We start from the raw sequence: 18,958 nt of genomic DNA on the forward strand, positions 1-18,958 counted from the left end.
AAGGAAGGAAGGAAGGAAGGAAATCAGCATTTATTAAGTACCCACTATGTTTCAGGCACACTAAGTGCTTTACAAATATTATCCCATTTGATCCTCACAACAACCCTGAGAGGTAGAAGCTATTATTATCTGCATTTTATTGTAGATGAAACTGATGATTCTCAGTGACTTGTCCAGGATCACACAGTTGGTAAGTATCTGAGGCTGGATTTGAACTCAGGTTTTCCTGATTCTAGTCCCAATACTCTATCCACTGTGTCACCTAGCTGATCCTATAAAAGGGTCGAGAAACACAGCACAAGGGAGAAGTAGTAGAAAGAGGAATGGGTAATCTTTATTTGAATAGAAATAAGGACTGTACAAAAAAAAGTCCCCAGTGAAGAGAGTGACTTCATAGAGGCAAAGAGGTGGTACAGTAAATAGAGTGCTGGGCCCGGAGCAAGGACAACCTGAGATCAAATCTAGCCTCAGACACTTACTAGCCCTGGACAGGTCATTTAACCTCTGCTTGTCTCAGGATCATCATCTATCTAATGGGAATAATAATAGCAACTGTTACCCCCCCCAAAAAAAAAATCACAAGTTCATGAGACGTGTTGAAACTATTTATTACAAAAGAAATGTATATGACTGTGGAACTCCTAAAGCTAATACGGAGTTCACAATCCAGACAGAAGCTTGATGACTGATGAGCTACAAAAAGGAGGCCTATCTCAGACGAGCAGAGGGCAATCCCCTCCCAAAGGGGAATAGCATGGTAGGAGGAAGGAAAGGAAAAGATGGAACAGGAGTACGGAGGGTGGCCAAAGCAGCACTACTAGACCATGAAGATATGACGGTCTGCTCTTCTACAAGGGTCCCAGCGGCTGCTCAAACAGTTTATCAGTCTGGTGCACACTAACTATTGACTGTCTTGTAGTTGATTCGACCCTCAAGGATACACTGAGAGCCAGGCTAAAGGTGCAAATAACAAATTAGGTCAGCTCAGGGTAGGCTTTATCCTTGACTCATTCAGGGCCTCCTACATACCCCAGGTCCAGTGCTTTTGGAAAATATGGTAACTCAAAAAAACAGGTTAAGTTGGGTTCAAGGGAACACACCTACCTCCCAGGGTTATTATGAGAATAAAATGAGGTGTCTGTAAAGCATTGTGCAAATTTTGAAATACCATATAAGTACCAACTCTTAGCTATTAAAATCAAATGCAAGAGAGAAGGGGCTTCTAAGAGGGGAGGGAAAGGAGCCAGCAAAGTGGCCTTGTCAATTACAGTGCAATTTTCTGTGCTTAAAGAAACTAAACCTCAGAATTATAGTTTCAGAAAGCCTGGCTACTTATGGATTAAAAGAATCCACAGGAGTAACCTTGTATGATCTGCCTAAACATTTAGCACTCTTGAGAAGAGCTGAAAATATTTATCAGAATAGATCAGTTCTTCTCTGTTAGATGATTCTGTGGTTACTGTAAGTGAGTTTTTGTCTAATCTGAAATTCCATGTGCTTTACATACTGGGAAGAGATTCAAATCTGAATTTGGATCATTCTCAGGACACATCAGACACCCAAATAGGTCTGCTCATATTTTTATCTCAATGTGCCACAGGAAGGAGGTGTGGGAAATTAAGCCAAAACCAGTCTGCACTCAAAATTTCTAAGAATCTGAATCTCTTAGCAAATATATCCTATTCTAAAAGATGTGAGAGGGACAGATAGCCACCATCCCTAAAGGTAGCCTTTAAGACCAGTGGTTTATAAATCTACCTTGTCAAGTGGAACAGAGTACAAGTTTAAAATAAGGCAGAGAGAATGAACTGACATTTTTCTTGAGACACTGGAGTCTAAAAATCTAGCTATGTTCTTACTTGTCAAAGACATCAAGTAAGAATAAGTTTATAATTCTTGGAAACTGTAAAAGAAAATAGAAAAAGCCTCCAAGCCTGACCCTAGTAGCATCCAACTGTTAGGGAGCCATCCTTAAACAAACTGCATAAACCAGGGTCATCATTATTTTCCAAGCCAAGAAGGCTGTAACTATGCACTGAAACAGCTGTAGAGTGAAAGAAGAGGAAAATTTATTGATACTTTGTGTATGAAAAATAAGGGTGTGAGAATATTATATGTGGATCTATGTCCCAGTCTACCACTTCCCTTTACAATCCTCATCTAATGTTTGAGCTCTGTGTTTATTTACTAAATGACACCTAAAATAACAAATTTTAGGTGGCAAAATTAATTGAAGTAATACTTTCTATAACTATAACAAAGAAAATAAATCCAAAAGTCATGATCTCAATACTCCTCTGAAATGTGCGTGTCACCCCCTGGTTACCTGGCTTAGGCCACCATGGCTACTGCTCCTTATATCAGGGCACAGGCATACCTTCTGGGGGTGAGCTCCCCGGTGCTGCCCCTGCCAGGACAGCACAGGCATTCCACAGGAACTCAGACCACCAGGAATAAAGATAAGAAGATCACAAGGCAAGATCAGATGGTGATCCTCAACTGACCTCCTCCAGGTCACTGGATCTCTGCCTGGACTTATTCCCCAACAGTAAGTAAATTCCCAAGCTCACTAGGGCTGGGACTTAAGTAAGCTGAGTTCCAGTTTTGGCTCCACGACTTAATAACTTTATGACCTTGGGGAAATCCATTTATCTTTAGGAGCCTTGCCTTTCTCATGTGTAAAATGAAGACAGAATCACTCCTTCCACATCATGGGGATTAGGACCACGGTGTCCCCCTGATATGAAAAATCCAACATAAAATTTTTTGGCTCTCCCTTTGTACCAGACAAGAAATGTGAATTATAATGGTATTAAGATTAAATATGTTGATGTCATACAATACTATACATATATTTTATGCGTTTTTTAGTTTCTAGAATTTTTCTGTGTCATCTGCTGGCTTTCACGTGTATGATGGCAAGCAAAGAAGTACTTAGTGCCTTGTTTCAGCTATTTAATTATTTAGCACCTTGTTTTAGTTTAAGTTTCTTTTAAGCCTTGTCCATGATTTATATCAAGTCTTTGTTAAGAAACAGAACTTGTGAACCCCAAATTTGTGAACCCCTGTTGCTCATGCAACAGGAAGGGGCAGAACAGGGAGGAGCTAATATCCATATATAGGGAGAAGCCCAAGCTGGGAAAGAGCAGAACTGAGACGAGAACACTTGCGGTGGCAGAGCTGAGAAAACTTTGTGGTGGCCAGGCACTCTGTTCTGTTTGTGTTGATTTTTGTTTGTGATACTTTGTAAAGAAGCCCTGGAACCTTACTAGAAGCCCTGAAAGAGGATTTTCCTATTGTCTGTTTACAGAAGTCCTGGAGGAGGGATTCGCAGGTCCTGGGACTGTACTGCCAATTTGTGTTGAGTTCTCAGACCTTTATTTGTGGGTCTGTTTTGACTTCACAGGCAGACAGTGAATCGATGGTGGTGCCAGCAACAATGTGTATGAATATTGTTTTGGCTCTGTTGAGCTTTGTCTTCCCAGAAATAGAAACTGTGAAGGACTTGAGGTGGACTGGACACTGTGAACTTCAATATGGAACTGGACAAGGAACTAGAAGAGGAAGTGGATGAGGAGCTGAGAGTCTCCTACCTCTGAATCCAGGTTATAGCTGGGTAGATTCAGGCAGGAGCTGGACCCATGGAAGAAGAACCATGGAATTTGAGAGCCAACCTTGAGTCAAGATGAAAAGAGGTCTCCTTGGGTACTTAATGCTGACTGAGAAGATCATGATGTACTGGGGTCTAGGGGTGGGAGAACTTTGTACTCTGTACCTTGCACCTCTTAAGGATGACTGAGTTAAGGATGATTGGAAACTAATCTCCAGTCAAGAAGAAAGAAGACTTTTTGACTGAGAGATTAAGACAATGTGACCTGGGGTGGATAACTTTGACCTTTGTGCTTTGTGTCCCTTAACAAGGCTTGTTCCTTAAGGATGATTGAGTTAAGGATTTACTGAGTGATATCTTTTGCTTAAAACTATGTGGCCACTTTGGTGAAAACTATGTGGCCCCTTTAGTGATGAGTTGTCATGTTATAACATTGTGAATGCCGTACTTTGGTTTCTGTGAATGTTTTGCTTTAATTTACTGCTGAATAAATAGAGAGTTCACTATACTATGTAATCAGAACCTTAAAGCTGTTCACAGTAACAGTCCTCTGGAAAGCTGCTCGTGCTTGGCTTTATAGTGTGTTGTCTGCAACTTCTGCAAAACTCCCAAAAACTTACCATTTAATTTCTTATGCCAACCGTGATATATCAAAACTTGACTGGGGAAAGTTGTGATATGGAAGGGATACCGGTATTATAATGAATCTCAGACTCCCAAAGAACAAGCCCCATTCTCCAATCCCAGACAACGACTCTTGTATTCCCAGACCCTTTAGCCCCATACCTCCCTCACGGTTGCACGCCATATCTTCCAACCCTTTTTCCTATGTCCCCTGGAATTCCCACTCTATAATAAGTAAACTTCCCTTCATTCTAGGCTTCCTCCTCTCACGCTCCTTCCAACTTCCAGTTGTCACTGAAAGTTGGCTCCTCTCAGGTGACCCTACCTCCTAGCCCTTCCCTTCCAGTACTGTTAGCATCTATGTATTCTCCAAATTGCTAGGACCATAGGTGGAATTGGAATACTCTACTGCAACCTCCGAATTCTATACCGCCATTATCCTGAGGTTTCTTCATCCAAATTTATCCCCCAATCCACCTATGGATTGTTACCTACCGGCCTTCAGAATATTTTCCCTCCTTTCTCAATGAGTTGAGCGCCTGGATCACGATCTCCCCACCCCCCCAAATTATACTTCCCTCCTACGTGACCTCAATATATAGGTTCAAAATAAATGCTCTTTCAGATACCCAAATCTTCCAACTTCTCACTTTGCTAAGTCTATTCCATGACTCCAGGAATGGTCATAGCCATGATCTCTCCATCACCCACATGGACCCATAAAACCTGAAAATGCTTTACATGATCACTATGTCCAGTCATCTCTCCATGTGCCTTACTCTTCTCTCAAACCTAATCTTTATCCTCCCGTGACCTATAATTTCTGCACCTCTCAGTCCTTTGCAGGGTCATCACCCTTGTTGTGGGTCCACCTTATCTTCCCTTCCCAAACTAGACTATTAGTGAAGCCGTTCAACTCTATATCCTCTTCTGTTCCAGAATCCTTGGCCCTACTCTTCTAGCAAACTTTATGTCTTAAAAGCAACACAAATTAATAAGAATAAAAGATATTCCCCAACTATTAAATGGTGTAAGTAAATACACAGGCAGTTTTCAGAGGAAGAAATCCAAGCTATCAATAGGCATATGAAAAAGTAGTCCAAATAACTAATAATTTGGTGTTGTTCAGTCATTTCAATTATGTTCAACTCTTCATGACCTCATTTGGGGTTTTTCTGGGAAAAATACTGGAGCAATATGCCATTTCCTAATAATTAAAGAAATAAAAATTAAAGCGACTGGAAGGTTGTACTTCCACTGTATTTGCAAAGTTGATGAAAATGACAAATGTTGGAGAAGCTGCAGGATTCATGCACTGTTATTGGAGCTGTGAATCCATTTGTTGTGGAAAGCCATTTGGCATTATGCCCAAAAAGTTACTAAACTGCACACGCTTTGACTCAACACTACCACCACTAGGCCTATACCCCAAAGAAATCAAACAAAAAGAAAAAAGATTCATATATACAAAAATATAGGGTGTTCCAAAAGGCTTAGTGACATTTTAAACAATTAAAGCTTAGAACGGCACTAAGACTTTTGGAATACCCTATATTTATATTAACTCTTTTTGTAGTGGCAAAGAACTGGAAACTAGAAGATAACCTTCAACTGGGGAAAGGCTGAACAAATTACGGGACATGAATGTAATGGAATACTATTGTTCTATAAGAAATTATGAAGACATCATTTCAGAGGGACTGTTTCAAAAAAAGCTGGGAAGGCTTATATGAAATAATGAAAAATAAAATGAATAGAACCAAGAAAATAATTTGTACAACAACAATGCAAAGACAAATAACTTTGAAAAATTTAAGAACTCTCACCAACATAATGACAAGCTATATTTGGAGAGGATGGATAGTGAAATATGCTGTCTATCTTCTGATACGTAATGGAGTCAGGAAATAGATGGAGACATTTATTTTTTGGACATGGCCAATGCAGGAATTTGTTTTGTTTGATTATTGCATATTTGTTACAAAGGTTTTGTTCTTTTTTTCCCCAAAGGCAGGAGGTAGGAGCAAAATACAAAATTCTGTTAAATGACAAAATTAAATTAGATTAAAAAAAAAAATATATATATATATATATAGATGCTCCCTCAAAGCAAAAAGGAAAAAAAAATCTCATGCCTTGCCAAACCTCAACCTTCTCCCTCCTCTGCTCCTACGTCTGCTAAACTTAGCTAATATTGCTAAACAAAGCTAGAAGTCACACAACCATGTTGATTGTTCTTGTTGCAAACTAATGTTATTGAGTCTTAACTGAGATCTCACTGAAGCAAGACGAATTTTCTCCTCAAGCATTTCACAGCACCCCTGTCCCTAAACCCTCTCATCTGAGGTATCTGCCTCACACTTTATGGATAAAAGAAAGGCAATTTATGGGGAGCTGCCTCTTTTTCCCTCCTCTTTATCTCACAATCACTCCTCTTCCTCCTCCTCCTCTCAAACACCTACTGAGAACTCCATTCACCATTTTCTCCTTTCCTTCAGGCTCTCATAAAGAAATGGACATTCTACTTCCCAAGGCCAAAGGTGCCACATCTGCCCTTGACTCTTCTCCAGCTAACTGCCCTCTCAATATTCTCCTTTCTCCCTCTCTTCCACAGTCTGTGTGTACTGGTTCCTTCCTTCCTGCCTATAATCACACCCAAATCTCCTTTATCTTTAAAAAGCCCTGGCTTTGGGGTGGTTAGGTGGTGCAGTGAATAGAGCACAGCCGCTGGAGTCAGGAGGACCTGAGTTCAAATCTGGCCTCTGACACTTAACACAAAAACTATCCATGTGACCTTGGGCAAGTCACTTAACCCCAACTGACCTCCAAAAAGCAAAAAAAAAAAAAGAACTAAAAACTAAAAATCCCTGGCTAGATTCCATTATTCCTGCAAACTACCATCTTATATCTTTTCTCCCTTCCCAAAGTAACTACCTGAAAATGCCTTCTACACTGGGTGCTTCCATTTTCCTTTCTCTCCCCTTCTCGACCACCTATAATCTGACTTCAAAACTCCTGCCTCAGGTGAAACTAATATGTTCAAAGTTACTAATGATCTCTTAATCGCCAAAACAAATCACCTTTTCTCAATGTTCATCCTTCTTGATCTCTCTTCAGGATTTGAAATTGTTGACCATTCTCTTCCCCTGGCCACTCTTACCCCTCGGAATTTTACTAACACTGCTCTCTTTTGGTTCTCTTCCAATCTGTCTGAATTGCTTCTCAGTTTCCTTTGCTGATTACTCATCCACGTAACTGAACCCCAAAGTTCTGTCTTGGGCTCTCTTCTATGTAACCTCATTTGTTGCTCTCATCAGCTCCCCTGAATTCAATTACCCTCTCTCTGAAGATAATTCTCAGATCTATATATCTAGCCCCAGTCTATTCCTAAGCTCCATCCCTGCAATACCACTTGATTATTAGATATTTTCCATAGGTATGTAACTCAATATGTCTAAAACAGAATTAATTATCTTTCACCCTAAACCCACCCCTCTTCTAAATTTCCCTATTACTATGCCATCATTACAGCTTTGCAACTTTAATGCTATCCTGAAATCTTTACTCTCACCCCATACATTCAATCAGCTGCCAAATCTTGTCATTTCTATCTCCATGACACCCTTCATATATGTGCCCTACTCTCCACTCAGACAACTCCCACACTAGTTCAGGTTCTAATCACCTCTCACCTGCCTGTTTGGTCTCTATCTCAAGCATTTCCTCTTCCTATTCCCTCATCCTCAGAGCCAGCAAAGTGATCTTCCTAAAGAACAAGTCTGATAATGTCAACCACAGTCTCCCTATTGCTATTAAGATATCTCTCATCACCTGTTTGGTATTTAAAATTTCACCATGTGATTCAGTCCCACCTTTCCAGGCTTTTTACATATGATTCCACCACACTTCCTGCAATTCAAACATGATGGCCTGTTCTTAGTGTGCCACACATATGCTCCTCCATCTCCAATCTCCATGCCTGTCTTTGCATCAGCTGTCTCTGATGCCTGGAATACACTCCCTCCTCACCTCTACCCTTTGAAATAACTGGTTTCCTTCAAGACTACATTCAAGTGCCACTTTCTTCAAGAAGCCTTTCTTTCCTAATCCAATCCTACACTATATATATATTATGGATATACGTATGTACGTATATTTCATCTTAGAATGTAAGTAAGCTCCTTGAGAGCTGGAACAGTTTCAGTCTTACTTTTATACTCCAGCAATAAGCACAAGATAGGGGGCGGCCAGGTAGCACAGCGAGTAAGAGCACCGGCTCCAGTGTTGGGACGACCTGGAGATCGAATCCCGGGCTCAGACACTCAGCACCACACCCAGAAATAACTGGCCGTGTAACCTTGAGCAAGTTACTTAACCCTGATTGCTTAAAAAAAAAAAATAAGCACAAGATAAACACTTAATAAATGCTTGTTAACTAATTGAATATACTTCAAACTAAGTATGAAAACTCAGAAAAAGTACAAAAACAAGGCAATTTGGTAGGACTGACAGGCTATCCACTTCCAGCGTAAATAATTCAGAAAATACTTACTAATTGTCATTGATTCTGGCACAGGTGTGGAAGGCAAGAGGCTGTTTAAAGGACTCCCTTGGACTGGAGGACTGGCTTCCACGCTGAATTTTTTTAAAAGAGAGAGCAATGTTAAATTCTAATATTGTAGAATTCAATACAAAATCTAAACCTCGAAGACTATTAAGAAGATGGAAGTCTATTCAAATACCAAGTGGTACATATTAGTTGAGGAAGAAGATTCAGATAAACAAAAATATTTAATGATACCCATCCCAGCTAATATGACAGCCAATGAAATGCAAACAAGTCACTTAGTTCTAAAAATAAAAGTATCAATGAAGACAATAATAATACTTTGGAGCACAATGCCTTCTCACTTATTTTGTCTATGCTCCGGCAGTAGAAAGATCCCCAGACTTTTAAGTCAAATTACCTGGATTTCAGACCTTGCCTCTGTCATTTATTAGTTTTATGACTTGGGGCAAATCACCTGACCCTGCTAAGTTTCTGTTTCTTCATCTGTAAAATGGTGATAATATTATTCGTACTACCTACCACACAAGGTTTTATAAGATTCAAATGAGATAATGTATCTAAAGCATTTTATAATAAATGTTATATAAATGTTAGCTATTATTATTATTGTTATTATTACACTTCTAGAGGGAAAATCCTCAAAAATACTGTACTGATAAGAGAAACTATAAACCAAAGTAGTTAGATAACTTACTAAGGTTTCAAAAACAATCTATCGCTTAGAAGTCAGTAATTAGAACCAATATTTATTTCCCAACACCTAGTTCTGTATTTTACCTATTCAAATATGTTGTCAACATGCCATTTATTTAAAAGGTGCAATGGCTGATTAATATCCAAATCTATGCTACTCTATAATAGTCATACACAGGTCACAAGAACTCCCTTCTGTCCTAAGTCTATCCATTATTTTGCTAAGCCTGTCCACAATGCTATCTATCATACTTATAGTAAGACATGACTACTGTGAGAGAAACTGGAACCAAAAGTGGGTTATGTGAATAGTATGAAGGACTCCCAACAGAAAAAAAAAGGTTTGTATATTCCTTGGATGAAGATAATTTAATAACCATAAGGAGAGCAATCAAGGGAGAGATGGGGAAAGGACAAGAGGGAGAGTCAGGAGGAAAATAAATCAAACATCCTTTCACTTACATAAAGAAATGAATAAGTTAGCCTTTAATCTAAGAAAAGTAAAACACCTTCATAATACTATATTGATTTTAATCCCAAAGAAAGCTAATTTTTTTATATGAACCTGTATTGAAGTTCAGGCCCAGTGAGAATGCTGCTCTGGGGTCCACTGCCATTCTCCAGGTTATTTAAGGTGGCATCTGTAGAACAAATCAATCAGGATTTGTCAAGATTTAAATCAAACAATGCATGGAAGCAAAATAATCATCTGCTCATTTACTGAAAAGGCTGGCTTATTTCTTGTTTCATTTACACATGGCATTTTATTTGCTGCCCATTTTCATTTTTATATCTATAAAAGATCCTAGAATAATGGAAAATGAGCTCACCTGGGGGAGAAAGACCTGAGTTAAGTTACATCTCTGACACATATGGACTGTGTGACCCTAAGCAGGTCACTTAAACTCTCAGTACCCTAGGGAATCCTCTAAAGCTATAAATTACACAACAGTTGGAAATCTACATTGGCAAAGAAAGTTCCTTCACTGGAATGTCCCTGTATCAATGATTTCACAGGTCCAAATTTTAAAAAAAAATCTATAATCTTAGATTTAACTGTGTCCATTAAAGTAAGTGGCAAAACTCATCTCTAACCCGAACTGTGAATTGTTCCCACCCAGAGACTGCCTGTATCCCTATTAGGAGTAAAAAGCCATTTAGGGTCAATTGTGAGGACTGTGGAGTCATCAAAAATTATAATCCAGTCAACGTCGTTCAGCAACTAGCAAATACGGCCTGCTGATATCAAGACACACCATACTGCAACTCGGTTCCCATCTGCGAGGATGTAAAACCAGCACTGGAGGGCAGTACAGTCTAATTCATGAACATTACCTGGTCTATATCTAAAGTTCCATTAAGGTAGTAAGGAAGGCTTTGGGGAGTTTTTTTGTTTGTTTGTTCATTCAACTTTGTCTTAGAGAAAGTATACCCAAATTCATTTGCATTTTGAGGAGGCATTCACTGGAAATGTTGCCATAAATAAAATTCTAGATACAGCAGTGAAAGAACATTAGTGATTTTCATAAATAGATTTGTGGCTGCTAAAGTATCATTCCAAGAAAAATTACCTTTGAATAAATCAGCCTCTGCATGTTTATTGCATAGACCATATGCCACAACTTTCACTGGTACTACAACCAATAGATCTCACAGTGATATCCAAAATAGTTAAATAATAGTTCAGTGAAGCTGAAAAATAAAGGTAGTTGTTAAGGAATATTAAGACAACTTCATTAATTCTTCCATCCATTCTTTCACTCTTCCCCTTTATATGTCTCTTCCTATTTATCGTCTCTGTCAATTTCCTTAACCCTACCGCCATGATCAGATCTATTTATACTTTAAAAATTCTCACTGGCCCCTGCCATCCCCTCAAAGTTCTGTCCTACCTCTCTCTTCCTTTCACTGTCAAACTCCAGAAAGAGTCATCTATACAAGCAGCCCCCATGACCTTGTTTCTTAATCTATTTGGCTTCCAACTCCAACAGTTGGCCAAAACTGTTCCTTCTAGGGTTACCAACTGTATCTTAACTGCTGAATTCAATGAACTCAGTGGTCATCCTCCTTGATCTTTCTATATCTTTTGATATTGTTCACCACCATTTCCTAGACCCTCTCAATTACTTTGGCTTCCAAAACATGGCTCTCTTGCTTCTGCTCCTCCTATCTAAATGTTCCTTCTCAGTCTTTGTTGAATCACCATTTATTTCTCTTCTCCTCTCCATCCCCCACCCCCATCCCCCAATATTTCTCTCAAGGCTCTGCCCTGGAGATCCCATAACCTCTTCATAGATGACTATAAAAATCTGTATATCTAGTCCTAATAAGCCTCCTGACCTCTAGTCCCACATCATCAACTCCTTGCTGTCTATCTCCATTAAGTTGTTCCACAGAAATCTCAAATTCAACTTGTCTAAATTAATTATCTTCCTCTTGTAAACCTGCCCCTCCTCCAAACATCCCCTTTCTTTGAGGATACTATCATCTCACATCTCAGAGTAATCTCTGACTTCTCCCTCTCCCTCATCACACATATCTAATCATTTGCCAGACTGGTAGATTCTTTCTATATTTATAACACATCCCTCATCCATCCACTTCCCTCTGACACAGTCACCAGCCTAGCGGATAGTCACGGACCTTGACTACTCTATTAGGCACCTAATTGTCCTCTCTGCTTTTGGACTCTCCCTTCTCTGATCCAACATTCTCAAAGCTGGAAAAGAGTCTTCATAAGGAACAAGTGTGACCAGGACATTCCACTTTTGAAAAACCCTTAGTGACTTCCCACGGACGTGTAGAATAAAATTCTCATTCCTCAGAATAATAGGTAAACCCCACTGCTGATATGACTCCTCCTTCCATGTCCTGACTTATTACATTAAGTCTATATTATAGCCAAACTGGAATACTAGCTATTTCTCAAACTCTCTACTCCATTTTCTACCTTGAGGCATAAATTTTGCATGAGACAGCCTTCATTCCTATAATGCAATAATCCCTCTTCATCTAGACTTTTGTCTTCAAGACTCAACTCAAACGTCATTTTATAGGTGAAACGTTCCCTAATCCCCACAAATGTTTGCACTGTCTCCTTATAATTTTCCTTGTAATATATGTTTATATGTTTTTCTCCCAAAAGAATTTAATCTTCTGGGAGCAGTAACTGCTTCATCTGTGTCTAATGTGGCATGCAGGAGTTTGGCAGAAAGAGCATTCGGCACGTGGAATTACTGAATCAGGAGTTGGTCCCACCTACAACTGTATACACTGAACTACCAATGTGTACAAGAAATGGGTAACAGTTTCTGCCTCCACGTCACCATTAACCAAGATGGCTAAAACTGGTTTTGATCAGGGGTCACTCAGTCAATTCACAACAGTTTTTACCTCCGTAACATTTCTCACATATATCCCCTTTTCTTTTCTCACAAAGCCACTAACACAAGTTCAAGCCCCATCAGCTCTCATCTGACCTTCTAAAGGAGCCTCTTGATTGGTCTCCCTGATCTCCCAGATTTCAATCCATACTCCACTGTGCTGCCAAAGTAGAATTCCTAAACTGCAGGTCTGACCAAATCACCCTCCTACCTATTATTTCCTCCTCGATCAAAATCGAAGCCCTCTGGCTGGCATTTAAAGCCCTTCACAACCGGAGCCCTTCTTACTTTTCCAGGCTCCTTCACACTTTCTTCTCCTCCACACACTCTATGATCCAGCTCATTAGCCTAACCGGACAACGCCCATATACACTATCTCCCATATCTATGCTTTCTCACTGACTGTTCCTGGATGCCTGGAATGCTTACCCTCCTACCCTGACTCAATTTCCCTAGCTCCCTTCAGGACTCTTCTGAAATCCCACCTTCTGCAGGAGGCCTTTCACAGTTGCTGGTGGCTCCCACTCTCAGATCGCCTTCTATCTACTCCAGATATACTTTGCATGTATCTGGTTTTATGTAAGTTCCTTAAGGACAAGGACTATGTTTGTCTTTTTTTGTATCCACAGTGCTTAACCCAGCATGTGGAACATAGTAAACACTTAATAAAATGCTTGTTGACTGACTAAGCAATCATTGTGCTTACCGACAAAGAGGCAAACGATAATTATCTATACCTAAGCACCTAAACTGGTAACCTTGACAAAGGCAATATGCAAAAAGTTTAAAAAGCAAGTGTGGTCAGTACTTAAGAGACCAGGACCAGAAAAATCCAGAGCCAGGCAACATAACGCCAAGTCAAGGATTTCGGCATAGCTCTGAAGGAGCAGAGTAACATTCAAAACAGACCTAGGATGAAGGGTTTTTTTCCTTTAACCTAATTAATTTAATAATTTGAACTTTAAAGTTCAAATAATTGTAAATGTAGGATTAGTTGTTTTCGTTGTTTTTAAAGATAAGTTCACAATAATTTACCTTTTTGGTTTTAGTTTTTTGTCTGTTTGTTTTTGTTTGTAAGAATCCCAATAGAACCTAAAACAATTCCTCAAATCTGGGCCCACAGAAAGTACAATTGATTTCCCTTTGAAAGGAGAGAGGACAAAACAAGGGTAGAGTAAGAAACCAGGCTCTACTTTAAATCTCTGCTTTAACCGCCAGAGTGACCCTGGGGGAGTACTTTGGTCTATTGGGGCCACGAGTTCTAAACTCAGGCTAAAGAACAAGAGGATAATAAGCAAAATCAGGAACAATTTTACCATAGTCCTTCAGAAACAGCAAATGGATTGAAAAGCTAAGAGAAAGCACAACAATAATGGAAGCCACTGTTCAAGCAGGCCTACTTCCTATTTCTCTGTCATTATTCACCATCTTTGTACTAATTTCCATTCATTTTCTTTATATTTATTCTGTATAGACTTACACATAAACTTCTTGTCTCTTTTTGGAATGTAAGCTCCTTGTGAGTGGGGGATGTTTTATTCACCATCTTTGTATCTCCAGTGCCTGGGTTAGGAACTTGCTAAATACTTGCTGATCGATTGATTAGTTGAGTTTTACTGGATTAGCTCACTGATCTTCCACCCTTGCTATGAAGTACAGGTGAACTCTTTATAGTGGGAGATGAAACATATTTGAGGTTGCCCAAGTTCAACAATTCCCTGGAAGAGCCAGAATTTAAAAACTCAGTTGTCTTAACATCTAACTCAGGCTAAGGGAACCTTTAAAAGCTCCATCACCCGGATGGAGTCCCAAGATCACCTCCATTTGCCATCCTCTAAGCACACAGGCTTACCACTGGAAAAGAAAGCCACGTGCACTCCAATAATGAGTGCCAAGTTTCACTTCTCAGGATGCCCACTGGCCTTCTTTCATAAAGCTATGAGATACGTTACAAAGCCACATTCTCTCTCAGACCGAAAATTTCTGTTTCAGGGATGGATCTGTGATTTTACTGATATAGGGAACTCCTAAGGAAGAAACTCACTCTCCCAGTTTGAATCAGCAACTAGGCTGCAGCTTCAAGAGTTGCCTGAGGCACTCACTGAGATATCAAAAGACTTGCCCAGGGACACACAGCCTTTAGGAGTCAGAGGTGGGGGTTCAAGAAGCAATCTTCCTTACTTCTAGGCCAACCAGCTCTCCATAGTAATATCACACTGCCTCAACTAAGAATCAAAAGCTTTTACAGATAACAAAGAGACAGGAAATAACCCACCTGCTGGAGCATAAGACCCCACTCCACTGAGAGGAAAAAGGACATCAGAATCACCATGAAGCACCTGCAGGGGAGCCCAGCTGTGCATTTGTGAAAGGCAGGTGTTGCCATCCAGGGGCCTAGGATTGTGAAAGAATGCAGATGTAAAACATCTAGCTCCAGAGAGTGCATGATAACCACATCTATTCATCATGCTTCTCAGAAAGGTAGTCAGGATATGTCAGATCACTGAAACATGTAGTGATAATTTCAAATGCAAAAAATAGCAATGTGTAATAAATAAGATTATAAATGCAGATAGAACAAGGACTGGGTATTTTTTTTAACTTCTCATTATGGTATTCATCAATGCACATCATATAAATGAGCAATTAAGAAATGCTAATAATGATGACAGCATCATTTTTCTATTTTGGTGATGACAGAAACTAGACTTGTTCCATGCCTAAACTCCAAGCATTACTTATATATAGCCTGAATAGTCATTACTCTCTTTGGTCAACATAATCTTGGGAGCTGAACTCAAAAGGTTAAAATGATAATGATAATGATAATAACCTGAGGGAGTATGAATGTCTGTGGTCAACTTTCCAACTCTGGGCCTTTTCTTGTAGTGTGCCATAGGTAGACTCTTACCACTTAGGGGTCAGGCCTCCACAGTAAACAATAAGAAAAAAAATCGCCTTCAACATCCTGACAATCCACATATAAAGTAGGAAGGGATGACTCTGCCTGTATGTGAATTATTGGTCAACAGCTTGCTTTCCTTTAGCAAAACAAGTTTAAAATGAACCTTAATAGCATTTCTACTTCACTAAAGGGTATCTGACATTCAAAGTTGTTCTCTTCATTTGGTCTGTCTACTTTTACCAACATCCATCTAGTGCGACAACTAAACCACTGACTTAGACTAGCATATCCATATTACAGGACCATTCATTTGGCTGTTAGCTTATCAGAGGACTTAATCAAAAATACCACTTGCTAAGCTACTATTACATTTTTCACCTCCTCTTTTTCTAGAATGGTTGTGAAGGATTTTTCAAACGTTCCACCTGTGGCACTCTGGAAAAAGAGAGTTAACATTTCCTTCAAGCTGATGAAGGACCACTGACACTACAGCTAGCTCTGAGGACATGTAAAGTCACACTGGCTTGTTTGTTTTGTGTTTCTACACATCACAATGCCAGCTAGCTTGCTTTAAGGCTCCCCCTCTTCAATCCTCCAGTCTCTCTCCTTTACATAATACTGGAGCACAAAAAGGAATTTCTGGGACAAGGAGGGGAAAATCTGATTATGATATTTTGTACAAATTTAGAGATAATGATATTTTTCTAGGCCGCAGCATAGAAATGTTAGTTCCCAAATCAGTCAAACTAAGGACTACAGGAAAAATCAGGGATTTTGAAATAAAACAGAAATGCAGCCTTAAATTTTGGGAAAAGGGGAATGAAGGAAACTATCAGTACAGTACTGGAAAGAGCACTGACTTTGAAATCAGAGTGTGAGGGAGAATTTGCAGGGAAGTTTCCCCATTCCGAAAAATCAAATCTCGAGTGGCTTCAGCATCCACTAGGCCTAAGTTTAGAGGTCACCTGACCTTACAGGAATCTGGGATTTAGAGCAATGGAGACCCTGCCCAGGCCACCTCAGCACAAGATATGCCACATAAGGCCAGAAGTGCTTTCTCAAACGTACACTGGGTGGTCTCCTGTTTCCTTGTTCCTGTCCTTGAGGTAGATTGCCACCTTTAGACTGTACACCTAACTTCCAGCCGATGGAAGAAAAGGGTCAGGAGGGGGATGGGGGAGAATTCTGCCTTAGCGCTTTATAACTTTGCCATTTCCTTTTGTAAATTGCTTCTCCTCCCTGACCATTTGTCAGGAGGGTGGCCCTTTCTCCAGATCATAAATAAACCATTCTTTTCTGCTTCCTACCTTGAGAAACCTCTGAGTATTATTTGGGTAAGGATTTCTGTTGCACACAGTTTTGGGGTGCACACACGAGGCACTAGGTTCAAATTCCACCTAACCTTCACCAGATCTCTAAATTTCCCAGGCTTCAGTTTTCTCATTTACAAAATAAAGGGATCCTTTCCAGCTCTAAATCTAGGGTTCCATGATTATTATGAGACATGTAAAGTCATGTGGCAATGTGCTTTTCAATCCATTCTTTTCACATATTATTATTAATAGTAAAAAGAGAGAGTGTGGATAAATGGATAGAAAAATCAGCTGGGAGTCAGAAAGACAAGCCCCATATCTGGTACATTCTGGTTGTTTAAATTTGGGAATTCACTAAACTCTCAGTGATCCCCAAATAACTCTCTAAAACTATACATTTAAGACCAGTTAGCAGACTCACTGGTAAGGAATTAGGAGTCTCTTTAACAAGAGACATCAATTACATCAATTAAATTAGTCATTCAAATAATCATGATATTCATAATAAGAATAATAGCAACTTAGGTTTGTATAACTCTTTATAGTTTAAAAAAAAAAGCACTTTATCATATATTATCTAATTTGATCCCAACTACTATTCCTGATGTAAGGAATTTTCATTTCAGGTATTTTCATCTCTATGTTACAAATGTCAAAATTAAGGCTCAGAGATGTTAAGTGATATTAAGAGTCACATAACTAGAAAGTAACTAGAATAAAGAATTGAAACCAGATTTCTTGACTTCCAAGGGAGGTACTCTCTTTCAGGGCCCTGCTATGTTGGGGATGTGACGGGCTATGTTGTTCTAGTCTACACAGTGAAAAGGATGATGTACATTATCCCTACATAGTGATGGTGGTGATATAATGCATTAGGCTAACCAAGTGAAAAAAAAAGGGTTAGGTTACCCCTGTCAGAACTCAAATTAAGTCACATCTAGTTCCTAAGCATTCGGTATCTTGTAGGAGTTTAGAGGTACAAAACACAAGGCATTAAACAAAAACATATGAATTAGCAAAAGAGCCCATGTCAAAATAGCGCTGCTCATGCATTACCTTGAAAAGAAATACCAAACATACAGTCTAGTACATTTCCTTGCTTGGTACAAACCTACCCTCTTCTTGCCTATCTATCAGTGACAACAAATTAAGAGATATAAAATAGTATTAATGAGCATTTATAGTTCTTTACTAATAACAAAACGCTTTCCACACACCATATCATATAATAAGCAAAATGGTCCTGTGAGACAGGCAAGAAAGGTATTTTTCTCATTTGACTAATTAGGAAACAGAGGCATAGAACAATTAAATGACTTGTTCACAATCATAGAGCTAGGAAGTGACAAAAACAGGAAATGAACACAAGTCTCCTGATTCCAAAGTCAATGCTCTTTCTGATATATCGGATACATCTGCCTCTAAAGAAATCTGACCCCAATAAGACCGCAAACAAAAAGTGACACATTTCCCAAGAATGTCAAAGTATCCACCCTTAAATTTTTAATAGTAACCTCAGAATAAGTTCCTTTGGTCTTATTAACTCTCAGGGAGGTAGAAAGACAATTCCTGCCCTACAAATCAAAATACTTGAGATGAATTGAGTTGAAAAAAGAAAAAGAAAAAAAAAGGAAAAGGAACAGCTTAGATTCCTATCTCTACCAAATATTTTTTTTTTTCCTTTTTGGAGGGCAACTGGGGCTAAGTGACTTGCCCAAAGTCACACGGCTGGTAAGTGTTAAGTGTCTGAGGCCAGATTTGAACTCAGGTCCTCCTGACTCCAGGGCCGGTGCTCCATTCACTGTGGCCCCTAGCCGCCCCTACTACTAAATGTTTTAAAGAGCAAATGAAGGCTGACTC

General features: G+C 39.4%; 1 protein-coding gene across 8 annotated transcripts in view; it reads right to left on the minus strand.

The window, feature by feature from the left end:
- The window catches only part of SNX29 (sorting nexin 29), a 691,881-nt gene that overhangs the window by 604,597 nt on the left and 68,326 nt on the right, over nucleotides 1-18,958 (minus strand). For all 8 annotated transcript variants that reach the window (XM_069086196.1, XM_069086188.1, XM_069086239.1 and 5 more), the window contains 3 exons: nucleotides 15,156-15,274; nucleotides 10,063-10,138; nucleotides 8,787-8,869 (listed from right to left, as the gene is read on the minus strand). In XM_069086196.1, the coding sequence (XP_068942297.1) occupies nucleotides 8,787-8,869; nucleotides 10,063-10,138; nucleotides 15,156-15,274 (278 nt within the window). The remainder of the gene's footprint in view (nucleotides 1-8,786; nucleotides 8,870-10,062; nucleotides 10,139-15,155; nucleotides 15,275-18,958) is intronic.

The sequence above is a fragment of the Petaurus breviceps genome, unplaced genomic scaffold (genome assembly GCF_028583685.1).
Source record: "Petaurus breviceps papuanus isolate PSGF00001 unplaced genomic scaffold, PetGlider_PUasm1.0 118, whole genome shotgun sequence".
NCBI classification, from domain to species: Eukaryota; Metazoa; Chordata; class Mammalia; order Diprotodontia; family Petauridae; genus Petaurus; species Petaurus breviceps.